This window comes from Leptodactylus fuscus, chromosome 10 (genome assembly GCF_031893055.1).
Source record: "Leptodactylus fuscus isolate aLepFus1 chromosome 10, aLepFus1.hap2, whole genome shotgun sequence".
Lineage (NCBI taxonomy): Eukaryota > Metazoa > Chordata > Amphibia > Anura > Leptodactylidae > Leptodactylus > Leptodactylus fuscus.
In genome coordinates, this window is record NC_134274.1 from 16,365,710 (window position 1) to 16,392,475 (window position 26,766).

At 42.2% G+C, this 26,766-nt stretch overlaps 1 protein-coding gene across 1 annotated transcript in view; it reads left to right on the plus strand.

Annotated features, from left to right (window-relative positions):
- Positions 1–976: 976 nt before the first annotated feature.
- The window catches only part of CPXM2 (carboxypeptidase X, M14 family member 2), a 42,149-nt gene continuing 16,359 nt past the window's right edge, over positions 977–26,766 (plus strand). The window contains exons 1-5 of the mRNA XM_075258357.1: positions 977–1,290; positions 1,565–1,895; positions 10,557–10,655; positions 15,020–15,129; positions 15,584–15,723. Of these exons, the coding sequence (XP_075114458.1) occupies positions 1,583–1,895; positions 10,557–10,655; positions 15,020–15,129; positions 15,584–15,723 (662 nt within the window). The 5' untranslated portion in view covers positions 977–1,290; positions 1,565–1,582. The remainder of the gene's footprint in view (positions 1,291–1,564; positions 1,896–10,556; positions 10,656–15,019; positions 15,130–15,583; positions 15,724–26,766) is intronic.

Below are 26,766 nucleotides of genomic sequence, written 5' to 3' on the forward strand. Positions count from 1 at the left end.
TTCTATGCGAGCGTGCTGTTCGGATCGGCTGATCCGAACAGTACTCGCTCATCTCTAATAATAAACAGGGAACCTGGGTGTTGAACTCCCAAGGATCTTCAATTGATGACCTATCCTATGAAGTGGAATGGGGGACAGAATGTCCGAACGGTGACCAAGCGCAGATATATGACAGCCTTATCTAACCATCTTAGTGGTGTCTTTAATCTTGATCGGTTTCCAGTGGATATGACCATGAACGTAGGAACTTTCTATGGTCTGGGCTTTGTCATAAATCCAATCATGATGTCCTTATTGTGGTCAGTTTATCCTCTCCTACATGTAGTGTCCTCTCCTGATAACCAGCCATGATGTCCTTATTGTGGTCGGGTTATCTTCTCATACATGTAGTGTCCTGATAACCAGCCATGATGTCCTTATTGTGGCCGGGTTATCTTCTCATACATGTAGTGTCCTCCAGATAACCAGCCATGATGTCCTTATTGTGGTCAGGTTATCCTCTCCTACATCTAGTGTCCCTGCCTGATAACCTGTCCACAAGAAGGATGACATGGCTGCATTTCTAACAAATCCCAGACTATAGAAGGTTCCTACATTCATGGTTTTGCCCATTAACAACCTAACAAGACAAAAGTCACTAATTTTCTACCAATTTCAATATGGTTATTTGCAGAGAAATCTCCTTTTATGTAGCCAGGGCTGATAATTCAGTAATAATATTACATTAGATAATAGACATCGAATCAACTAACCAATAAAATAACAATGAAACAAGTAAACTCCTTGTGTCTATTCCTGTGTTTCTAGATTGTATTATCCCTCTGCTCAGTCTTATGGAACTTTTGCTCCTTCTTTCAACTTTCCCTTATTCCCTTATCTGTAATAACAGAATCTAGTGAGAGATTTGAGCCTGTCCCAGCCCCTGACAGGAGGAGCAGCCTTCTTCTTCCTCCTCCATAATCAGACCCTGGTAAGTCAGCCTGCACATAGCTGTGTCCTGTGCACCATTCACATACAGGACAGCCCCTGTGCACACAGAGCTGCTACTTCTGGAAATAATCTGCCACTTTACAATCCAGTCTTTGCACCGTTCCAGCAGTGTCTTGGGGCTTCACAAAGTCTCTTGCGTAAGAGTGAGAGTTAAACTGGGGGGTCCACTGGAAGATGCAGAAGTGTCTCATAAGAGACAGACTTTGTGTTTGTTTAGATTTTGGCCTCCTGAAAAGGAACCTACCTGTTTTGAGGAGTGAGTGACCTCTGAGTACGAGACCTCTCTGGACCAAGCAGTAGGTAAGTCCATACATATTATATCTATAGCCATTATTTTTAGTGCATTATAAAGAACGTTACCTTTATTTCTGGGTGTTACATAGTAGATGATCGGGCTATGTTATGTATTATATGTAATTGGCACCGTTCACACCAGGTTGTCATTCTGCAGCAGGTCTATGTAATAAGCTGCAATGGACTTATTTCTAACTTCAATGGATTTCTATCTGTTTCAGAACTTTGCATCCTATCCATATCCACCTACAAATTTCACAATTTTACTTCTTTCCCACAGAATTATCAAGCTCAAGACATGACACACAAACTTGATTTTTTGGTTTACATCTTGGGGATCCTTCTTATGCAACATTCTCTGGCAAGACCACCGGATGAGCAGGATTATTACCATCAAGAGCTTGTGTCAAGGGATCACTATTATTCATATCCGGACCCTGAGGAGGTGCAGACCCCCCTGGAGCCAGAAGAAGAGGAAGCACCCCCAGACCCTATGGTGGAAGTGATCCATGAGAGCCAGGACACTCGAGAAGACATCTATCCAGTGAAGAAGAAAGAGACCATCAAACCTAAGAAGATGAATGTAAAAGAGGGGAAGCCTCAGAAGCCAGGTATGGATTGTGTTAGTCCACAGAAGTTACTGATCTTATAGCCCTGACACATAGAAGATATAGGCTTAGTCTGTCATACTATAATAATAGGGTATAGAACCAAATTACTACTCCTACCGTGTATTTAAGGGATCACGGTACTTCCGACAAGTCTAATATTGGGATATGACTTGCTATTCATTTTATTAAGTTGTTTCCCCCTCCAAAGCTTTTCTATCACCCTTGGCCCAATTCCTTATCACCTTGGAAGTCTTGTGAATGTTCTTTGAGTAGTAAATGGGATGTACCAGCGCAGGACCCTCTTTCTGTCTCTCAGGGCACCATAGCACCTTCTATGGTATGTTCGCCCTTGAGATAGACATACAGTATGTTGCAATTCTCTAAGATTTTGTTTACAACATACTTTTCCCTCCTTAGTACTTAAGAATCGCTGCAGGCAGTCAAGGAGGCAATGACAGTGTGTACAGGTCACTTCTTAACCTTTGTAAGGCCACACCTGCACTACCTATGTAATAACAATGCACCTACTATATTGTGACTATATGTTACTGCTTAAGGCTGAGGCCACAAGTTGCAGAAAAGCTGTAGTTATTGTTTTAGATTTTCTTGTGATTTTTGTTGAGCCAAAGCCAAGAATGGCTTTGAAAGGAATGAGACATATAAATGAAGCTCTTATACTTCTCCCTTCTGCTAAATCCTCTCCTGGCTTTGGGCTCAGTAAAATCTGCAGCAAAAACGCCGCTTTCTGCAACATTGCCAAGGTCCCAAGTATCGAAATACAATAATAAATAGAATGGGGGGGGGGGGGGGACACAAAAAAAATCTTTTTTTTTTTAATGCAACATTTTTTACTCAGTATTTTCTGCATTATTTTCTGTAGATTTCTTGAGACCGGTTGTGATTCGGCCACTTTCTTATCATTATTTGTAATGGCTAGTTAGGATCATACATGATAAGAATCAGTCCTTACATAATGTGGTGTGGCTCAGCGCTAAAGAAACATTAAAGTAACTTTTTTTGTTTTTGTTTTACTATACAAGCTATTATTAAAGGGATTCTCTTATTAAAACTGCATTTTTTTTCTCGCTAACATGTAGGAATAGCCTTAAGAAAGGCTATTCTTCTCCTACCTTTAGATGTCTTCTCCGCATCGCTGTTCCGTAGATATCCCGGTTTCCATCGGTATGCAAATGAGTTCTCTCGCAGCACTGGAGGCGGTCCCCAGTGCTGCGAGAGAACTCTCCAGCAACGGTCTCTTCTTCCTCTGGAACGCCCTCTCCGCGATGTTTTCTTCGGATGGTTTCTTCTGGCTTTAAACGGGACACTTGTGTAAGCGGCCACAAGAAAATGGCCGCAGGCATGGTAGGGCCGACTGCGCATGCCTCCCATTTAAAGCCAGAAGAAGCTATTCGAAGAACACGTCGCGGAAAGGGCGTTCCAGAGGAAGAAGAGGCCGTCGCTGGAGAGTTCTATTGCAGCACTGGGGTCGCCCCGAGTGCTGTTTGAGCGCTGGGGACCTCCCCCCGTTCTGTGAGAGAACTCATTTGAATACCGATGAAAAACGAGATATCTGTGGAACGGTGGCACGGAGAAGACATCTAAAGGTAGGAGAAGAATAGCCTTTCTTAAGACTATTCCTATGTGTGAGCAAGAAAAAATGCAGTTTTAATGATAGAATCCCTTTAAAAAATAATGTAGATGTGTGTATGGTCTACTCATACATGTTTTATTTGATGTGGCTCCTCCAATATGTTTCCCCTAATGCAGCCTACTTACAGAGGCATAGGGAGCAGAGACTCAGTATACTGTATAGCATGTGGAGTCTCAGTACACTGCACTTGCTTTGAGTAATGGGAATGATGGATCACCTCCATAGAATGGCTGTCCTGTACTCTCCCTGCAGAGTCTTATTGTATTCCTGGGTTATGCAGCTTCAGCCTGTCTCCCCTGCCTCCTTCTTGTGATAGATTTCTCCCTGTCAACTCTTACAAGCAAGAGGCAAAGGAGTGAGAAGCTGCATTTCTTAAATGTACACTGTGGATTCTGCACACAGGACACACAGATGGTATAGACTGTCTATGTGGATCAGAGGAGTTGTACAGCTTTGGAAGTGATAATTGTATGGACTTCCCCTATATCATCAATGCAAAGTGGAATCTTCAGAAATTTAGGGACATACAGAGGAACAAGGAGGATGGAGCTGGTTTGGGTTGGGGAAGGTTCTTAATGCTGCTGGGTGAGAGTTGATGTATTCTTATAGTTCATAGCTAACCAGCCACATAGGGGAAGGCTGACCTGTCTACAAGGAGAGCACACTTTGGACTGCTGGTCAGACAGCAATCACATGACATAGATGCCCAATATCTAGAGAATATGTCCAAAAATACTTGTATTTAGTGCCCATGATATTGTACCTATGAGCTGAATAATGAGGCCACTAGTACATTACAGGAGCCATCACCTACTCACTCAAAATAATGATATGGCAGCCACCATAAAACCAAATCCAGACAAACCAATCCAACAACAGGTGCACTCTATAGAAGTCTTAGAAATTCATGTGACCACTGCATGTTTTTTAGGGGAGCTACAGAAGCACTTGCATGCTTTCAGAAGTGCCCAAGTAGTACCTTGCAGTCTCCAGCTCTAGAGGGTTGCACAGTTGGGGAGGGGAGTATACTAAGACTGGCATTTCCTATTCCATTCTCCGGCATGTGGTGCACCAGATGTACAATAGGAGGGCCATGTGTCAGGACTGAAATTTGAACTAGTTAGACACTAGCATAGATTTCAAGTGTGTATGTGTATATATATATATATATATATATATATATATATACACATACAGTCCTATGAAAAAGTTTGGGCACCCCTATTAATCTTAATCATTTTTTGTTCTAAATATTTTGGTGTTTGCAACAGCCATTTCAGTTTGATATATCTAATAACTGATGGACACAGTAATATTTCAGGATTGAAATGAGGTTTATTGTACTAACAGAAAATGTGCAATATGCATTAAACCAAAATTTGACCGGCGCAAAAGTATGGGCACCCTTATCATTTTATTGATTTGAATACTCCTAACTACTTTTTACTGACTTACTGAAGCACAAAATTGGTTTTGTAACCTCAGTGAGCTTTGAACTTCATAGCCAGATGTATCCAATCATAAGAAAAGGTATTTAAGGTGGCCAATTGCAAGTTGATCTCCTATTTGAATCTCCTCTGAAGAGTGGCATCATGGGCTACTCAAAACAACTCTCAAATGATCTGAAAACAAAGATTGTTCAACATAGTTGTTCAGGGGAAGGATACAAAAAGTTGTCTCAGATTTAACCTGTCAGTTTCCACTGTGAGGAACATAGTAAGGAAATGGAAGACCACAGGGACAGTTCTTGTTAAGCCCAGAAGTGGCAGGCCAAGAAAAATATCAGAAAGGCAGAGAAGAAGAATGGTGAGAACAGTCAAGGACAATCCACAGACCACCTCCAAAGAGCTGCAGCATCATCTTGCTGCAGATGGTGTCACTGTGCATCGGTCAACTATACAGCGCACTTTGAACAAATAGAAGCTGTATGGGAGAGTGATGAGAAAGAAGCCGTTTCTGCACGTACGCCACAAATAGAGTTGCCTGAGGTATGAAAAAGCACATTTGGACAAGGCAGCTTCATTTTGGAAACAAAAATTGAGTTGTTTGGTTATAAAAAAAGGCGTTATGCATGGCGTCCAAAAAGAAACAGCATTCCAAGAAAAACACATGCTACCCACTGTAAAATTTGGTGGAGGTTCCATCATGCTTTGGGGCTGTGTGGCCAATGCCGGCATCGGGAATCTTGTTAAAGTTGAGAGTCGCATGGATTCCACTCAGTATCAGCAGATTCTTGAGAATAATGTTCAAGAATCAGTGACGAAGTTGAAGTTACACCGGGGATGGATATTTCAGCAAGACAATGATCCAAAACACCGCTCCAAATCCTCAGGCATTCATGCAGAGGAACAATTACAATGTTCTGGAATGGCCATCCCAGTCCCCAGACCTGAATATCATTGAACATCTGTGGGATGATTTGAAGCGGGCTGTCCATGCTCGGCGAACATCTAACTTAACTGAACTTGAATTGTTTGTCCAAAATACCTTTATCCAGGATCCAGGAACTGATTAAAAGCTACAGGAAGCGACTAGAGGCTGTTATCTTTGCAAAAGGAGGATCTACTAAATATTAATGTCACTTTTCTGTTGAGGTGCCCATACTTTTGCACCGGTCAAATTTTGGTTTAATGCATATTGCACATTTTCTGTTAGTACAATAAACCTCATTTCAATCCTGAAATATTACTGTGTCCATCAGTTATTAGATATATCAAACTGAAATGGCTGCTGCAAAGACCAAAATATTTAGAACTAAAAATGATTAAGATTAATAGGGGTGCCCAAACTTTTTCATAGGACTGTGTGTGTGTGTGTGTGTGTGTGTATATATATATATATATATATATATATATATATATATTATGTATAATGTCCCCTGCCATAAACTGATACTACAGAAATCTCTGCAGAATCCAAAGCACTTGCACTGTATACCGACTGGTGCAATGTTACTATAGCTACAGGGGATCTAATATATAGGAAACAAGACTTTTCCTTTACTAATGTGCCATCTCCCTCCCGCCCCACTCTTATATACGCGGTGCCTTGCATTGAATATCAATTATACTAACAAGCAAAAGATTGTCCAATTTGGCAATTGTAATAGCGACCCCATAAATCTGTGAAGTATTAATGCTGTGCAGTCAGAACCTGCCAAGGATGCATCTGCTGCAGACATCACAGAGAATGACTTAATGAGTCGCCAAGTGAGTCTAGAGGTCCAGATGGTGAACACTCTTTAGAGGATGTCTACAAAGAGTTCTGGAAGTATATGGAGGACCTTGTGGCCAGGACCGGCTCCAGTTCTTACATTGTCTGAATATCACTATTGTAAATTGATGATTGCACGATAAATCACTTCTATGTAAGTGTGAAAACTGAAACAAGATGGTGTGAAGTCATATAATAAATGTACTGTAAGCGGGGGATTCTTTTGCATTGCATAAGCAAATGGTGTACAGTCTTAATACACTATGTAAGTTGTTCTAGCTCTTCAAGGGAACCTGCCATATTGAAGATACTGTGTACCCTGCAGGCAGCATATTATAGAGCAGACGGATATATAGATTCAGTATAACTTCTATTTTATTTGGTTAATATCCTGTATCCTTGGGCTTAGGAGTCCTACGTGGTGATGCCCTGCCTCCCTATATACAGAAATAGCTATCAGTCATGGATCAGAACTTCTCTCTGGACTCCTATTGTTAATGGCTGTCTTGGGTAGACAAACGAAAATGCCAAGAGAATCTCGCAAGGTTCGCCCAACACATACTCCTACTTTTAGAAGAAGTGTAAACTAAATAATCACCATTAACTGTAATCAAGGTAAAAAGCCTGATTTAATTATAATTTTGATTTAGGTCATAGTCCAGCTCTCTAGGGTAGGTCAATATAACATTGGTGGTGATTTTTATTCTTGACACCTCCACTGATCAGTCTCTGGAATGGACCATGGCACTTGTGCATGCTACAGAGCCACATATACCCCGCACAGCAACTACTATACAGATACCTAGTGCCACGTGTAACGAGGCTTTCCAACACCTGGGGCAAAGATTCAGTCTCTTGGGTGTTGGTGGTGCCAACCTTGGGTTTTTTATATCCCACTGTTTCCATATACTCAGGTGTGGTGACCACACATACACTATTATGCAATTTTTCTGACTTGTGCCAAGCCTAAGGAGGAACCGAGATCTCAATGAACATGTTCCCTGATAATAATGGGATCGGGATGTTAAACTCTATTGCAGCTTCTTGTTCCAGGACAGTGAACGTCCTATCATTTTCCAGGCTGCAATCCTGGCCAAGGACAGATCTGCAGCCAACCAGATCACACGTTTTCTCCGATACACTTCGCTCTTGCACAAAACACCTGAATCCAGTTAATGAAATACAGATGAATGCGGCAAACACATCTCTTACATAATCCTATCAGTAGAAGTGGAGCGATGACTGAAGAGCAGTAAATCATTCTAAGGCAATATCCTAACTCAGTCAGTCTGGTTCCTGCTGTGCGAGGATTACAGCCTGCAAGTAAAGTGGAGTCAGCACAGTATTCATACTATTCATGGTGACTGGGTTGGCACCATGTATGATATGTCAATAGTTCTACCCAGGGGTGAACCTAGCCTCTCTGCTGCCTAAGGCGAACTATAGAAAGGAGATTCCCCCTCCCCCCCTTCTCCCTCCATAAAAAAAGATGCCCAGCCAATCTCTCTTTGGTTGTCTGATGGATCCCCCATTTGCAGATATAAAAATTCTCATATTTTGCCCCCACAAAACAGCACCACACCTGACTACAGGAAGTGTGTAGTACTGCAACTCCTATTCACATCAGGGGAACTGAGTTGCAGTACTAGACGTAACCCATGGACCTGTTTCGTGGAGGACCAAATACACACACACAAGCTTTTGGTCTACATGACCTAAGAAAGTCCCACTATGTGTCACTGGATCTACAGATTGCTGCAAACTTTCTCCTTCAGATTATCTATTATATATATATATATATATATATATATATATATCTCCTTTCTATATTCTATTCTCCTATCTATCGATCTATCTTCTGTATAATAGAAAATAGCTGTAATAGAGAACACATTAGCGCTACCTTTATATAGTGCTTGGAGCTACACGTCTCTTAAGCAGACATAATTATGGATGACAAAGCATGTGATTAGGAAGAATGAAGGTCTCCAAGCGTGTATAATATTTAGCACACACATTAGAGGTTAGATTGACAGCGCCGGTATCGGTGTCAGCCCAATGTGATAGCAAATTTAAAAATAATATCTTCAAGGGATTAGGCAATAAAGAATTTCCGGAGTAGTGACAGCTCTATAGCTGCCAAAACTTCACTACAATTTACTTTAACATGCCTCAGCTTCTGATATGGCATCATTGTACAGTGACTGATAAGGGTATCCTGTTTCATTATCATTGCAAAGGTGACCATTCCTGACCTTGACACCAACCAAACCACCTCAGTGCAAAATAACAGAAATACTCTGCTTCGGGTTGTGAAAGTTTACATGTTGAGTTTTTGGCCTGCAACAACCTGTATGTTCAAGTTTGGGTTGTAACAGCCTGCATGTTGAGGTTTGGGTTACAGAACCTGCATATTAAGGTTTGATTGCAACATCCTGCATGTTGAAGTTTTGAGTTATAAAAGCTTGCATGTTGAGGTTTGACTTCCAGCAATTTACATGTTCAGGTTTGGGTTACAGCATCCTGCATATTAAGGTTTGGTTGCAACATCCTGCATGTTGAGGGTTGGGTTGTAACAGCCTGCATGTTGAGGTTTGACTTCCAACAATTTACATATTGAGGTTTGGGTTACAGCAACCTGCATATTAAGGTTTGATTGCAACATCCTGCATGTTGAAGTTTTGAGTTATAAAAGCTTGCATGTTGAGGTTTGACTTCCAGCAATTTACATGTTCAGGTTTGGGTTACAGCATCCTGCATATTAAGGTTTGGTTGCAACATCCTGCATGTTGAGGGTTGGGTTGTAACAGCCTGCATGTTGAGGTTTGACTTCCAACAATTTACATATTGAGGTTTGGGTTACAGCAACCTGCATATTAAGGTTTGATTGCAACATCCAGCATGTTGAAGTTTTGAGTTATAAAAGCTTGCATGTTGAGGTTTGACTTCCAGCAATTTACATGTTCAGGTTTGGATTACAGCATCCTGCATATTAAGGTTTGGTTGCAACATCCTGCATGTTGAGGGTTGGGTTATAACAGCCTGCATGTTGAAGTTTGGCTTGCAACAATTTACATGTTGACTTTTGGCTTGCAACAGTCTGCATGTTGAGGTTTTGGGATGCAACAACTTGCATGATGAGGTTTGTTTTATGCTGTCCTTATTTGGAGTACCCTGGAGTCAGATGTTTGAGGGGTGAGGTACTTTGGACTCTATATGAACTGCCCAAAATCTATTACATGGCTTGGGTTTATGATGATATCTCTGCTCCCTGAAATGAAAGTTATCATTATGTACATACCTTGAAGTTTCCATATCCCAGAACCCCCCCAAAAATGATCAGTGGTCAGTGGAGTTACCCTTTAAAATTGTCCAATTTAATAAACCTCCTGCTGTCTTTACTAGGGTGAAAAATAAATTGTGTCCCTCGGGTAGAACTTGTCCTGTCCTGTATTACACGGGTAAACTGTTGACTTCAATGGACTTGAATGCCTTTCACTTATTTCAGTATGGCATTGAATGGAACGGGCTACAAATTGTTGTCTCTTTTAGGAATTTGTCAGTAAAAATACCCCTATGCCTCCATATCATTGCAGTATACAGAGGTCCAGTATGGCCATCTTGGCTTCTATGTCTCTGTATAACTTGGAGAGATTTGTAATATTCCTAATTTTTATGATCCTTTAGAGAGTTTTGTGCCGGGGCAGATGTGCGGAGCGCGACAGTTCTCAGTCTTGTTTAATATGATGTTACTCAGACAAACATTGTAAAAAGACAACTGTCTCTCTTTTCTTCAGCCAAAAACAGTAGCAAGAAGGCCGAGAAAAACAAGAAAACGTCTGAAAAATCTGTGTTTGGAACAGGCGAGGAGAAGACGACCCAAGATGTCAGAGAAAGTTCGTGAGAATATTTTTCTTTTCTGGTTTTGTATCTGTCGTTTGTCTTTCTGTATTTGTAACATTATTGTGAACACAGCGGAGATTTCCGGTCTACATCTACAGTCTACTGTATACATGATCTATATATACAGATTTTTTTTTTTAGTTTTTTGCAAAAAATAAAAAATTTCGCTTGAATATGACATGGCAACTACATAGTGTACAAAGCTTCTGGATTCATAGACTGAAGATCCAGTGGTTCAATAGCTGGTTAACTCCAACCAATCTCATGTTGATGACCAATTTTGTAGTCGTTCAGTGTTCAAGAAAAATCGGCTAGTCTAATATTACCCTTATCAGTGACCTACTGGCCTCAGAAGTCACATGCCATTGGTGTACACCAATGAGGCCAATGATTGGCTGTAGTGGTCAGATGAAGTGTGATGTCATCACTTGCCAGGGACTGGGCTGCCAACACCAGAGCGGGGATCTTAAGACTTTAACCTTATAAAATTCCCAAACTACTGTTCAACTTTTCCTGCAAGTCAGACAACACCTTGAGACGCACGCAACATTACAAGAGTTCCAACCACTTATCCTCTTCACTTAGAAGGAAACTGACGCCTTTAAGGGGGCAGAGATTAATGACCCCGCCGTATCGCTAATCTCCCGTGCACTCTCGTTTTTTCGCTTGTTATATAAATATATCTTCAGGTCCTGGCTGCAGAATCTCTGAATCTTTTCCACAGTTTACTCCACAGTTTATCTTACGTATAAGCCGAGATCAGATCTAGTGCGAATGGAAAATGTTACTGTCTCCTAAAAAATGCCTCTTGCCATATACAACATGAATGAGCATGACGGCTGTCTTCTGTATTCTGTCTGCTCGTATTGCCTAGAGGATTATGGATTATAGCGCAGGTTTAGCTTCATTCTGCGTTTCTTGGTGATAATGACTTGTAATCTACAACGCTGCGAGAACCGTATGAATCTTTTATATATAGCTTCCACATGAAATATATAATAATGTCTCGTGTTACCAATCTTACTGTCGAAAAAGTGTAAAAGTATATCCTAGAAGTCATTCTATGTGTCGAGAAGGTTGTATCAAATGTGCGCATTACTCCAGGAAATGTATATGGGGTGATGGGTATTAAGAAATTTCTATTTAGACTTAGACCTTATTGTACATGTCTATAATATGGATGTGTATAAGTGTGTAATGTGTTAGGGGGATATCGTCACTCCTTGGGGAGTGACCACCATATAGGTGTGTGGAGACTTATTAAGCCTTTAGCACTCACCTGGTAAAGGTGAGAGGCATATTCTTCCCATGGTCCCTTGCAAAGTGGAGTGCTAAAGGCTTAATAAGTCTCCACACACCTATATTGTGGTCACTCCCCAAGGAGTGTCGATATCCCCCTAACCCTGTCTAAGCCTCTCACCTCTACCAGGTTAGTCTTCTCTACACCGGGCTGACGAGATGCAATAACATCGAAACGGCCGTCCTCGGTTGAGAGACTATACCTGGTAATAATCCCAGCATCATTGCAAAACAAAGGCCTCTTGGAAGGTCGAGCATGATGTTAAAGGGAGCATCCTTTATTGGGCTATTTTCACTGAGATTCTGTCTTCCTAATTACATCAGGGAAGACAGGCTTGCACATTCCAGTGAGCACCCTCTATTGGTTTGCAACACTGAGGCACCTGACTTCCTAATTACATCATGGAAGACAGATTTGCATATTCTTCCCATGTGTAATGTGTGGCATCCATGGAAATCTATGAGCTCATGTAACTCCAAATGCCTTTACGGGGTAAAAAAATAAATTTTTCAATAAAGGCCTGTTACTGATATTATTAGGCTAATAAGTGCAACCTTTAGCAATGTTTTGAGTGATTTCTAGGTCCTGGCATCTTCTACATTGGTTTACATGGGTATTTTCCTGTTCTGTTTTCCTAAAACTACCATGATGCATTGTGCTTCACTCAGAGCTGGCGCACACTACCACTCCCTCCCCCAGGGGCGGATCCAAAGCCGGGCAACCGACCGGGGCCCCGCGGCGTGGCCCGGACCTAAAAAAACGCAGGTCACGTTGGTCGGTTAGAAGCGCAAGGCCCTTAAGCTCAACCAGCTCATAAGCAAGCAAAGAGTAAAAGAGACATAGAAATCTGTTATATTGAAATTTCTCACTCCGAAATTATTGCATCAGTGTGAAATACTTAAGCCTACAAAAAATGGGCCGGGCGAGCCAGTGGGCCCCTGCGGTCCGGACCTAACCGAAAAACGCAGGTCGGTTAGAAGCGCGACCTCTTAACCAGCCCCATAAGCAAGCAAAGAGTGAATCAATGTGAAATAATTAAATAAAACCACAATCCGGTATTTATTGTTGCTATTTTTTTGTAGAGCCCTCCTGGGCCTAAAGCGGCTCGAATTGAATATAGAATGGAATATTTTTATTCTATATTCAATTCGAGCCGCAGAGGTCTAAAGAAAGCTGATTCATAAGTGCGGGGCCCTTCCCAACCTTCCTCCCCCAACCCCTCTCTCCACACATACGGACACACATTGGCGATTCACTCTCCGTGTCACGTATGCGACTGAGTAGAGTAGAGGACGGAGTTAGTTCACATCGCGCCAGTCTTTTGTTTTCGTGTTTGAGTAGTGCTGTTCACGTATGTAGTAGTGATTGTGTGAGTCGGCGTATGTTTACATACATCTACAATGGCCTCTCGCGATCGTGACGTTGGCAGAAAATATTAATATTGGCTATATTTTACTGTTTTGACCTGCTATTGGCATATTGTATGATAAACCATGTCAACTTTTGCTTTTGGGTTTAGCTAACCATTTTCAGCATGCTAAAACATGAAAATATACACAGAAAATGCATTATTTTGTATAAAAAATTCAGTCAATGCGTACTACCTATAGTGCCAACTGATCAAATTAGTACATTAGAAACTACTATAATAGTACACAAATAAGGTCAACTTTATAAGTTGGTCAGACACAGCTAACTAATTAAAAAAAAGGCCTCAAAAATGGATTTTTAGGGCTAATTTTTTCAAAAAAAATCCAGACCCTCGGTAAGTAGGGGCCCGCCAAAGTCAATTGCCCAGGGCCCCACAAAGCCTGGATCCGCCACTGCCCTCCTCCTCCCTTTCTCACTCCCTCACACCCCTTCCCCGTCTCCCTAGCTATTCCACCCACTACTAGTCCTTTCCAGTACGGCTACCACCATACATATTAGAGGGTTGTCCATTCCTACCAAAATTGTCAGCCAATGTTCTTCTATTGTGTAAGTCAAAATTGGCAGAAGCTCTATAATAGATTCATGCAAGGCTATTGCCAGATAATGGCCCTCATGTTCACTGCTAAGGGGCCACTTTTCTCTATGAATAATCATAGTGATTGCACAACACTTTACAATGTTAGTCCATGCAGCCAACGAAGACCGTCACAGGTGATATGATTCATAATGGAGGTGTGGGCACATAACTGGCAGTCTGGTGACTATGGCATCCCATATCTTACGCCCTTTATGTTTTATCTGTAACTCGAATGAACAGATAATCCCTCCGATCCTCAATGTTTACACTCCAGAAACAAAGGTAGAACGTGATACCAGAATTCATGGCCTCGACGCCTGCAGCAACAGGTGCTTACATGTTCATTATTTTACTTGATGGAAAAGACTAATCACTCAAGATATATTTTCTCCAGGCATGGTGACATAGCTGCCTGCAGGACTAGTCTACCCTATACGTACATGTCAGCTTTGACGCCACTTGGAATTAGTGGGAATCCTAGACCGTGTACAATAGATGCCGCAGAGCTCTCGCAGTCAGACCATAACCTTAAAATGAGGAAAAACTCCAAAGATCTACCAAGTTTCTAAATATAATACATAAATATGGTGTAAATAATGATAGTCATTGGGGGTGGGAAGCGGCAAAAAAAAGTGGCAAGCAGGGTGCAGAAGAAGCAATAATTTGTGCAAGAAAAGTGACAGGTGAGCGCATCACAATTCAGAACATACAAGTGCATTCTGCTGCAAACTTGGCCTCACATTGGAAGCACACCGAGTGCATGGGGTCTTATGTGTGGCCAGGATGTCAATTTCTGTATTTGTTCCTGTGATAGGATACAGTAGATTCTACTAAATTGTTTCTAATTGTAGAGATCACACGGGGGTACTGACGGTATTCTGCACGTCTAGGTGGTACAGCCATTGCTCATATGATCACCCCTGATAGATCATTACTATATAATTATATCCGGTTTCATCACATGCAGTCTGAGTGTATATTTGAGTACTATGTATTATATTACTATGTCCACTGAGTAATTTTAGCTCCTTTTGTGCCCCATCCCACAGGTTGTCCCCCTCTAGGCCTGGAGACTTTAAAAGTAACAGACTTCCAGTTCCATGCCTCAACAGTGAAACGTTACGGCTTGGGGGCCCACAGAGGACGCCTCAACATCCAGGTGGGTTACAGATTCTGATCGTCTAATGCTTCTGTAATCTCCTCTATATACTCTTATAGGGGGTGTATTATTTAAAGAGGACCTTTCACCACCTCCACCAAGTTCTACTCTTTCCATCCTTTAATGGTTGCCACTTCTCTGATTCTGGCACAGTTGGAATTTTTCCTATAGCCCCCACCATACCTGAATAATTGGTGCACCAGTTGAGACTTAACTTTCCCATATATCACCTGGGCTTATAACTATTGTATATGATGAATAGTTTGCCAATTCTGAGCAACTAAGCCAAAAAAGGGGAAGGGTTCTTGCAAAAATGCATCCAGGTGGGTTGGGGGCAATCCTAAGGAGCTGGACATCCTGATTTTTTTACCAATGGAAAGTATGTATTTGTGGTTGCACGGTTTATATGAACATCGTTTAGACATTATCCTGAACTGTGTGTGTTATATGACAGGCCGGGGTGAACGAGAATGACCTGTATGATGGAGCCTGGTGCGCTGGAAGAAGTGACCTGCAGCAATGGCTGGAAGTAGATGCTCGAAGACTCACCAAGTTCACCGGGGTCATTACACAAGGCAGGAACTCACTCTGGCTGTAAGTATAAGATCACTTACATATTACATCCCTGTGTACTCGATAAACAGGCTCCCTGGATAGATCTACAGCACATCAAATCCTCCTACATCCAATACCAGTTTCCATAGCTACGGCGCTAATTATTATTTGTCTGTAATTATTCAGTTTGCAGGTTGAAGTACAAACCATTTTTATCCCTTCTCATTCTCCTAAAAATATACATTGATACCTGTTACAAAATTGCCTTCGGCTGTACCATGGCCTCCAGCTATTGTCTGGTGCATACAAGGATAATATACAGAACGGAGCTCTCCTGTTTTTCGGACTCTGACCACCAAGTCAAATCATAAAAGTTAAAGTGAAAGTCTTCCTTAAAACAGAGTTAATGAAAACTTTCCCGCACTTTCCTGGGTAGAGAGAAAGCAATTTTATATTCCGTGTTAGGAGAATTATTAGTTATGGGGGTTGTGCCGTCAAGGAAATTTATCCCTATTATTTTTTGGGGAGCCAATAGCTTTCATTTTCAGATGCTCAGTCACATAGAAAGGGTTCTTGAGCACATTCTCTGAGATGCTTGAAGTGGTTGTCTAAGATTTTTATTAAAAGTTATAATGGTAATGTAGAGTCAATGGTACATTGGCACCAACATCAATGCTCCATTACTTATTGTCCTGCTGTAGTCCCCTTTTCCACCCCTTTGGCATGCAAACTCTCTGCTTATCTTTTAAATGGACAGCGAGTGCACCCATCATTTTATCCCTGGCCAATCCCCTGCAACACAGTTTATTTGGGGCATCTTCCCCTCATTGGAAGTTGTGAAGTTGTTTTCTAATTAGTTTGCAAATGTTTGGACTCCTACCATTTTAACTGCATCTGCACCTGTTCTGCTTGCCTTGACCTCTGTCTGTTTTCCCATATCTGAACCTGTTCCACTTGCCCTGACCTTTGCCTGGTGTGCTGTTAAGAAATAACTCCACCTGTCCTGACTTCAGCTTGTCTATAGGACATGTCCATGTCTGTCCCTTCTGTGCCATGCATCAGTGTCTTTTTACCCATCTGGGTCAGCCATGACTGTACTGGGACTACAACTCACTAGTGATCTACTGGTTCCCATGCAGAGAAGATTAGATTCCTGTATGGGGCTATAGGATGAAGACCAGGGGACAACGTAGATAATGCCCTCAGTTAAACATATTCATTGGCACAGGGGGTCTACACTGCTATGTTACAGTGAAACCCTATAAACACTAAAACAAATAAAAGAACCTGTACTTGCCTCCTTAAAGGGGTATTCCCATAACTCTTGTTCTGCAGCCTGAAGGCTCTGTGCTCTGTTCACTTCCTGGATTTCTCAGCACATTGGTGGGTGGGGTTTCACTTGCTCTATCTGCTATGTTTACAGTCAGTAATGAGGGATTGGTTGTAAATGCATGACCACAGTTTAAAGCTGATGTGGAAACTGATGTAGCAGAGCTGGATTTGAGTCAGCTTGTATTACATACAGAGGTAACGGACTCCTTATCTCAGCCCTTATCAGCCAAATTCAATTAAACCAGCTGATAAGTGGAAAAGCTGAAGATAGACAGCACAGTAATCCCGGAGCTCTCACCTCCCCCCTCCCCTATCTGAGGAGCTCCGTTACTTGTCAGACATAAGCAGAACTCAGCCCCTCCATCCCCCCTCCCCCTGAGAGCAGGCAGCTACGTCACTTGGGAAATGAGCAGATAAGCCCCGTGGCCATAGAAACACAGTGTCAACAATGAAGTGAATAAATTAAGATAGCGGCCAAACAAAGCAGTTTTGATAAAGCAATGTATTTAGGAAAAGTCTTAAATCCACATAAACTAGCAGTATAGATAGGATGCTTTTCATGGGACAACCCCTTTAATATCCTCGTGCTCCACTTCATGTGCCAACGGCAAGGACCGGATTGGCGGCACTCAACCAAAGGGACATTTGAAGGTCAGTATAGGTTATTTCACTATTTTATAGGCTCAGTTTTTATTTGATTTCCGACAACACCTTTTAAATTACAAAAACATAAAGTGAGTAATAGTAAATTTCCAGTGGTTATAATAGAGATATCTGTGGCTTTAACAGCAGGTTGAGGTTAGAAGGAATTGGCTTGAAGGGAAACCTTTTCCTGCCCGACTCTTTAGTTGTGAAATAAGACTCCATTAGTATTTATAGAAAATTTTCCAGCATTACTTTGCTTTTTAGCTGTCCTGACTCTTTCCACTTGGTGCGTGGATGTCACTACATATGGTTTTAGGCTCTGCTTATGAGCTCTTCACTGCCATGATTTATAGACTGTCTCCACATCCCAAGCTTTGGGCACAATAAAAGTTCCTAAAGATTTATAGAATTTCAGCTGAGAATCGTAAATGTCTGTAAAGTGGATAACTGGAAACACATATTGAGATTTCTTGGTGGACACGTTAAAAGCTTCAGCATCTTCCTTCGCAGTTTTACCATCTGTATGGCAGCTCTGCTTTTTGGATAGTCAAAAACCCAGCGCATTCCATGTTGAGTTTTTTTTGCGGCAGCCTTGCCTAGATGACTTGCAATGGTAGTCCACATCATCTACTGTGTCTACAGATAAAGCTCTTCAATTCTCGAGCTGTGAACATAGGTCTTGGGGGCCATATACACTTGCGTAACTAGGGGGGGGCCACAGTGGTCGGAGCTGAAACTGGACCCATAAACCAATAGGGCTCACAGGTCACCCTTACCATGTGAGGGCTGGTTAAATTTCTTTTTCATGGGTATCCTCTTGGTACCCGACTCTCTAAAAGACATACTGGTATGGGAATTTAGATTGTGAGCCCTAAATAAATTACCCTCTTAATGCCAAAAGTAGCATTTGGTAAGAATATAGTTAAGGAGGGATTCTGTGAGGGAGGGGAAGCTTGTGTGCATGGACATGTTGTGTACAAGTCTTCATGGGGTCCAGGCCCAGATTAAGAAGGAAATGTGAATGCTGTAAAGATGTACAGTTGGCACATGGTTGATGGTTGAGTTGTTCAGGGAAGTGCTACCCTGTTTCCCCAAAAATAAGTCCGTGTCTTGTATTAAATTTTGGTCCTAAAGACATGCTATGTCTTATTTTCAGGGGATGTCTTATGTGCTAAGATTGCGCAAATCTTGTATAAAGAAAAACATTGCAGCCGGCTGAACGCTGTGTGCGGTGCTCTAACAGTAGATACAACGTATTGCAGCGGTGTCAGCAGCCGGCATATCTGTGCACACAGAACATTGCGCACAGTGATCAGCTGGCTGCAATGTTTTTCTTCATACAATCTTTGCGCAGAAAGATTATTACCGTATTATTGGGGGATGTCTTACTTTCGGGGGGGGGGGGGGGGTGCCTTATATTAGGCAATTCAACAAAACCTCTGCTGTGTCTTACTTTTGGGGGATGACTTATTTTTGGGGAAACAGGGTAGGTAAGCTTTTCCCCAGGGGCCTAAGAGCCCTTACTTATGCCCTTGTGGAGAGACTTAGATCTGTATGGGAGCTGTATTCATAAAACAGTAAGCTGCTAAAATGGTTGCAAAGCATTTATAGTCTTTAAGCAACCATAGGTATACTCCGGTGCTTTAATAATATATATAAAGAGCATGCAATGGTGTATACCATCATCCAGCAGATATTGCCATGCAGATCTATTCTCATGCTAAGGCTGGAACATAAATCACTTTTCCAAGACTTCTATTTTAATAGCTTACTCTTAGAAAAGGCCATCAATATCAGATAGGTGGGGGTCTGACACCTAACATACAACCCATCAGCTGATGAAAGGGGCTTGAGTGAGTGTTACAGCTTCTTCTTAGTGACCGTGAGGTCATGTCCATCAGTCACATACAGTGCAGTTCCATGTAAGTCAAGACTGAGCTAATAAAGAGCTATGTACAGTGCTCACAACGCAATGAATGGGAGTGGTGATGCATCTCATCCAGCAGGGGCACGCCTATACCTGCTGGCATTCACAGCCAGGGGAAAACACTCCTCATTTCTTAGGATTTGTGCACTCTCAGCAGACCCCCATCGCTCAGATATGCATGCCTTACCCTATGGATAAGGGGATATCGTCACTCCTACATGGTGGTCTCTCCCTATGGAGTGACGATATCCCCTTAACCCTGTCTAGAAGCCTCTCACCTCTGCCAAGTAAGTTTTCTCTACGCCAGGCTGAAGAGATCCAAATAGATCGAAACCGCTGTCCTCGGCTGAGAAGACTGGTTTGGTAAAATCCCACATCATTTGCAGCAAAGGCCTCTGGGAAGGTCGGGCATGATGTTAAAGGGAGCGTCCTCTATTGGGCTGCATGACTGAGGCACTGTCTTCCTAATTACATCATGGAAGACAGATTTGCATATTCTTCCCATGATCCCTTACAGTGGAGTGTCTATGGTTTAATAAGACTCCACACACCTACATGGTGGTCTCTCCCTAAGGAGTGATGATATCCCCTTAACTCTGTTTAGAAACCTCTCATCTCTGCCAAGTCAGTTTTCTCTACGCTGGGCTGAAGAGATCCAAATAGATTGAAACAGCTGTCCTAGGCTGAGAAGACTGGCTTGGTAAAATCCCACATCATATGCAGCAAAGGCCACTGGGAAGGTCAGGCATGATGTTAAAGGGAGTGCCCTCTATTGGGCTGCATGACTGAGGCAATGTCTTCCTAATTACATCATGGAAGGCAGATTTGCATATTCTTCCCATTACCCTAGGGATAGAGAGTAAATATACTTTGTGGCATAATCCCTTTCAAGAGGCTTTCTGGGGAAACACAGCCACAAATGGAGGTGAATGATTGTGCCTGCACAAACATTGAAAGTCTATATATCAGGGGGTCCCTGGGTTGGACCCCCATCAATCATGCATAGGCCAGCAGTGGTATACTGGTGAACCCATAGACTTGCTATGGACCAGATACCATTACCATTGTCATTCAGGTATGAGCATTTTGCCTGGCAAGACTGGAGCCATGTAGGACAGGGGTGATGTGTAACATACAATCTATGGCAAGTTGCCCAAAACTCATAGGTGTTCAAGGATGGGAAGATATTTCACCTCTCATCTATAGCCATCGAGATACTTATGGTTTGCTCCTACAGATAGCTTTTCTTCAGTGGCGTAATTTATTCTATTCAATGTGTGATAAAATATCCTATTGATGCTGAACTGTAAAATATCAGCTTGTCTGCATCTGTTATTTCATTTTTTTTATTTTTTTTTCAAGAAACAATTCAATGCTGGAGAAGAACTAAGTCTCATGAGCAAAGAAGAGGTCATATTGACTTCTATGCTTTTATCTGATGCACCTAGTAAGGATCAGTGAGAGGTGTTGTGACATGACACGGTACTAAAAATACGTCATTGTGCATTAATATAGCCAGGGCCGTTTTAACACATTGGTGGGCCCAGTGCAAAGGCTTCATGAGTGGGCCCCTTCATCACCACCCACTATTATACCCATCTGAAACCTGTTAAAAACTGGGATTTTATATGGTGACATTCAATAGGTGACAATGTGTTATATGACTGATGGAACTTTTCATGATGATCTTGGTATCATTTTGAAGATGAGATTCTCTTTATAGCTAGAGATGAGCGAACACTAAAATGTCCGAGGTTCGAAATCCGATTCGAACAGCCACACGCTGTTCGACTGTTCAAACAGATTTCGAACCCCATTATAGTCTATGGGGTACGCAAAATTCGATAAAATCATACTTACCAAGTCCACGAGTGACGGTCGGGCTGGATTCTGCTTGAAGTCTTCTCCCGGCGCAGCGCCCCCGCGGTGTCTTCCAGCTGGAATTCACTCTGCCTAGGCATCGGGGCCTAGGCAGAGCCGACTGCGCATGCGCGGTCGGCTCTGCCCGGCCCGACACCTGAGCAGAGCCGACTGCGCATGCGAGGGCATGCCCGCGCATGCGCAGTCGGCTCTGCCTAGGCCGGATGCCTAGGCAGAGTGAATTCCACCCGGAAGAAGACGCGGGGACGCAGCGCAGAGAAGACTTAGGAAAGGTAAGAGAAGAACCAGCGTTGATTGGCAAAATGTAGAGCATTCTGCCAATCCACTCTGGTTCTGCATCGAACTTTAAACTTCGAACAGCTAGATCGAACACCTACTCGATCGAACACTACTCGCTCATCTCTATTTATAGCCCTAACCAAGCCTGAGAAATTGGCATTAGTAACAACTAAAGTGCCACTCAGGAAAGTGTTCAAGTCCCCCTGAAGTGTTCCCACAGTTTAATGTCCCCCTCCTACCACACAAATATAATATTGATAATAATACTGATACTCACCACTCCTCGCTCCCCTGCTGTCTCGGTCCTGAGTCTTCAGAGAGCTGTAGACGCTATGTAAGTGACGTCATTACATCGCACTTACATCTCCAAGGGAGGAGGGGATGAATGGTGAAGCATTCTATGCAATTGGAGCAGCCCAGCAGGACAGCTTATGCCAGCTCTCCCAACAGGCCCCCGCTATCATAGGGCCTGGTACAAGTACACCGTTGCCCCTATGGTTAAAGCAGCCCTAAATATAGCCAATAAGTATGCGGGGAGAGGATATGGTGAGTGGTGGTGCAAGAAAGATGTTGATTATTAACCGGAAACTACTTCAGATACATGATATAATTCCCATCATCCGTAATATAACCCTCATAACCGTGTACTTCTATCCCCCGATACAATCTCTAACTTTAGGCAACATGGAAAATTACACCCCAGTGGCTTCCATAGGAATTAAGAGGGGCTGCTGATTGAATACACACAATAGAGAGTATGAGGTGGCACCACTGTAAATGCGGGTATTATTCAGCGCATCTCACAATAGGAGAAACTCATTGTTTGTTGTATGGTAATAGACACTACTAATAGAACGGGTGGTGCTCAACCGCTAAATAGACAAAAAAAAAATAAGAAAAAATGCAGGGCACTCACCCAAAGCATCTCTAAAAATCAATAAACTTTATTGGTTCTTACGCTGCCAATTGAATGCCTTGTTTCATTGATCATGAGCAAATCTTACCACCTATATAAACGTAGAATTTTTAGCATTTTGCTGGTCTAGATCATTTAGCCATGTGCTAACACAATGTCAAGGAGGAAAGATATCAGCAATGATCTTAGAGAAGCAATTGTTACTGCCTATTTGTTTGGGAAGTGTGATAAGGCCATTTCCAATGAGAAGACTGAACAAGTATGTCTTATATGGAAGGGTTGTCAGCAGAAAGTCTCTTCCTTCAAAAAAGAACATAGCAGCATAGCTTAAGGGTGCAAAAGTTGCGTCTGAACAAACCTCAAGACCATTAAAACTATAGAATTCCAGACTTTGACCAAAATACTATAAAGACCTATATACAAGTGGAATGCAGTGGAGAGTGCAAAGATCAGCCCGTGGCAGTAAAGAGTAGAGCTGACAATAACCTTACATCATCCACAGTATAGGGGGCAGTCGCCAGAGCATTCCAGGACTGCTATATAACAACCCAGGCACATTCTGTCTTCCACTTGTCTGATATTTGGATCAGGTACCTTAGAGATTGGGTAATATCAGGCATCACAAATACACAGAGTATTCCTTTAAAAAAAACCCTTATAACTCACAAAAATATTATGAGAATATAGAAAACTATTTTTAAGGACTACAAAACTATTATGTGCTATTTATCCAGGATAATATTGTGATGTGCCAACATAGCATACATGAATGGAGGAAACAATGAGCACAGATTAGCATACATGGCTTGTTAAAGCGGGATGCATCTGTTCCCCGAGCCGTCCTCTTCTGCAGTTTTGCACCTTGTCATTCCTTTCACACCTCTGTGTATTTTTTTCAGTAGATAACACTTTATATATCTCTTCGGAATTAACTCACACTGAGCAGATTGACTGCTAGAAATGAGAACAAATTCGGGTTTCACTATGAGAGTTCTAAATATTTTACATGCAAATCTTCCATTTGTTTCTATAGTTATGCTGAAAGGGGTTTCCAGGACTGTACTACTGATGGCTGTCTCCTCTGAACATGCCCTGCACATAATGGTGGCATAGTGTAGACGGGTTGCAAAAACCACCAGACGTTGTTCTATACAGGCAGCAAAAATTTAGTATCCCAAATTGCAGAGAAGGTACCTAGGACCTGTAATATTCATACCCAAGGTTATAGCACACACCGTAAACTTCTTCAGTCACAAATGAGCAGGTGGTCATCACTTCTGTTTCCACAACCTATCAGGGGTTTAGATATAGGGGGATAGCAGTCGCTACCAGGCACTGCAACCTGAGGGGCCCCAAAGGTCCATCTGCCGCATAGAATATATCCCTATGTTAAAGGTAGGGTCCATTTATGGATTTTGCTTTGGGCCCATGAGCTTCCACTTATGCCCCTGCACCCTAGTACACTTGTGAATTTTCGACAGGCTTAAAGGAGGTGTCCCATCTCAAGGATCTTATCTATACTGGTAGCTTATGTAAGTTGAAGACTTTTCCTAAATATATTGCTTTAGAAATGCTGCTTTGTTTGCCTGCTATGTGAAATTATTTATCCCATTGTTTACACAGAGTTACCATTACTACAGTCCTGTAGGACAAGTGACATCACTCACTGCTCTGCTGGCAGGACAATCAGTTCAGCTAATTGCAGTTTTCTGATAGTCTGCTATCTCTCCATGTAAACACACAGATAACACCAAGTTTGTTCTCTACAAGCGTATACATGTTATCTGATCTACATAAGTATGTTGTCCCATATTATACTTGACTATTGAGTGAAGGTACTTCAAATATATTGTGGGTCTCAGTCTTGAACACTGCTCAGAATGATCCATATGTATGTGCTGTTACTTCTGGCTATGGTGTCATGGATTATTGGGATATTTTACTATTTCAGTGGAGACCATCAGCAAGCCTCAGCCTGGATGAAGATGATATTTACAAAGCTAGTGGTTATATGGGGACATGGCCGTCCTGCTCTTGTATACAGTGCTGCACCTGATACCCTTCAGCATTGCTCAGGTTTTTACGTGCAATAATTTAAAAAACTCTGATGCATTGCCAGATACGATGAGCTAATGCTGATCACTTGCTTCAGGACTTAGTTATAGTTTACTTTACGTTACAAAAAAATTCTAGATATTTCTTGAATTTGGAAACACCCTTTAATGGTTTTTACTGAAAGCTTTTATTTTGGGTTTCCATTGCCAGAAGTTTTATTTAGCTTGATAAATATGGGAACACCAGGCATATCAATGCGATAGTACTAGACATAAAATGTCATTGCATTGTGAATCCATGTACATATGAAATGCAACAAGAATTCAGCTCGCCAGTCTCCTGTGCGCTGCCTTAACAGGCAGATGGAAGATGTCCTGCCTCATTTTAACTCTTCCTCTGCTGTATTCGGTTCGCTATGTAATGACTCTTTCCTATGAAATGCTCTGCAGCCTTCTGCGAGGGGGAGAGCAGGTGTCGCGGGGGAGGTATCTGTCTCTCTCACATTTTCTATTTACAAGGCACCGGCTGTTTCTGTACAACAGACAAGAGATGTGACACCCAAATGAGAAAACACACACATACCCGGTGCTGGTCCTATGCTTGTGTCACGATGGCCCTGATCTGCCAGGACACTGGACGTCTATTTGAAGGAGAAGAGGAAAACTTCTAAATGTTATTTATTATTAGTTCTATAGTCTTATGGTTTCCTATTGTACCTAAGTATCACTGACCCCTAAGTTTCTGGGATTTTAGCAATTTGTTTAAAAAAATGTAATTTGCAGTTTGCAGAGTATAGTCCAGGTAAGTGTCTGATGCATACACTGAGCATATCCATAGGGTCCCATAAACTCAATGTATAACCTTTGTGCATATAGCAGAGTAATATATCACTGCATGGTATAACATGACTGAGTATGCAACTCATCACAGAGGCACCTAAAACCTATTCGGTATATATTTTTCTAATAGGAGTCACTTAACAGCGCCATACGTTGGAGGCTTTCTTTGGAGTATATGTTGGGGGTATCACCTGACATATACCCCTGACAATAGTGCCATACATTGGAGATATGAGTTCACACATAATGTAACAGTGTCACATTGGAGGCTTCCATTGGTGTATATGGTGGGGAGTATCACCTGACTTCTACCCTATAGTGCAATACATTGCAGGCTTCCATTGGAGTATATGTTGGAGGATATCACTTGATATATCACCATGACATAACAGGGCTATATGTTGGAGGCTTCTACTGGAGTATATATTTGGGGTATCACCTGACACATACCCCTGACAACAGTGCCAAATGTTTGACGTTTCCATTGGAGTATATTTGGGGTTTCTCCTAACATATACCTTTTAACATATACTGAAACACACTGCAAACTGAGCCTAAGAGTCTTAGGGGCAACCTGGGGCAACCTCCCTACAATATTTCCACCAAGTTTTATTGAAAGTTGCCACTGCAAAATCCACGGTACAATTTTTGCTTCAATCGCAGTAGGTGGTATGTGATTCAAAGTCATATCTGACTGCGGAAGTTGTCATCATCATCTAGCATCTGTAAGCCGATGGCTGGTCAGGTAATGGAGGGGGGTGTACATCTCACCCAGACTACTAAGGTGGGTAAGATGAGAAAACTCCAGAAAGAAAGTTTCTCAGCAGATAACTATTGTCTGCTGAGGGTTATTTCAGAGTTCCGGTTACTGGGCTGGAATTTTAGGAATGACAGGTAGGTTGGTAGTGGGACCTGTCATTCCACCCCCCTCCAGTCCAGACTTTGGGGATGTTCCTGCAGCGGCTCAGCTGTTGAGTCTCCTTGTCAAGGAGGCTTAAGAAGTCATCTCCAACAGCACACTGGGGGCAGAGTTTGGCTGGAGAGCTGACAGAGAGGTCATTATTTTGGAGCTGTGTCCTGAATGATTCTACTGGCTTTTGATTTCTGTTATCCTAGGTGAGGTAACCTATTCTTATGTTTAGTTAGAGCCTAGCCGGGCAGGGATTTATTTTTGTATTGTATCCTTTTGTTGCTGCCCTACGTTTTTT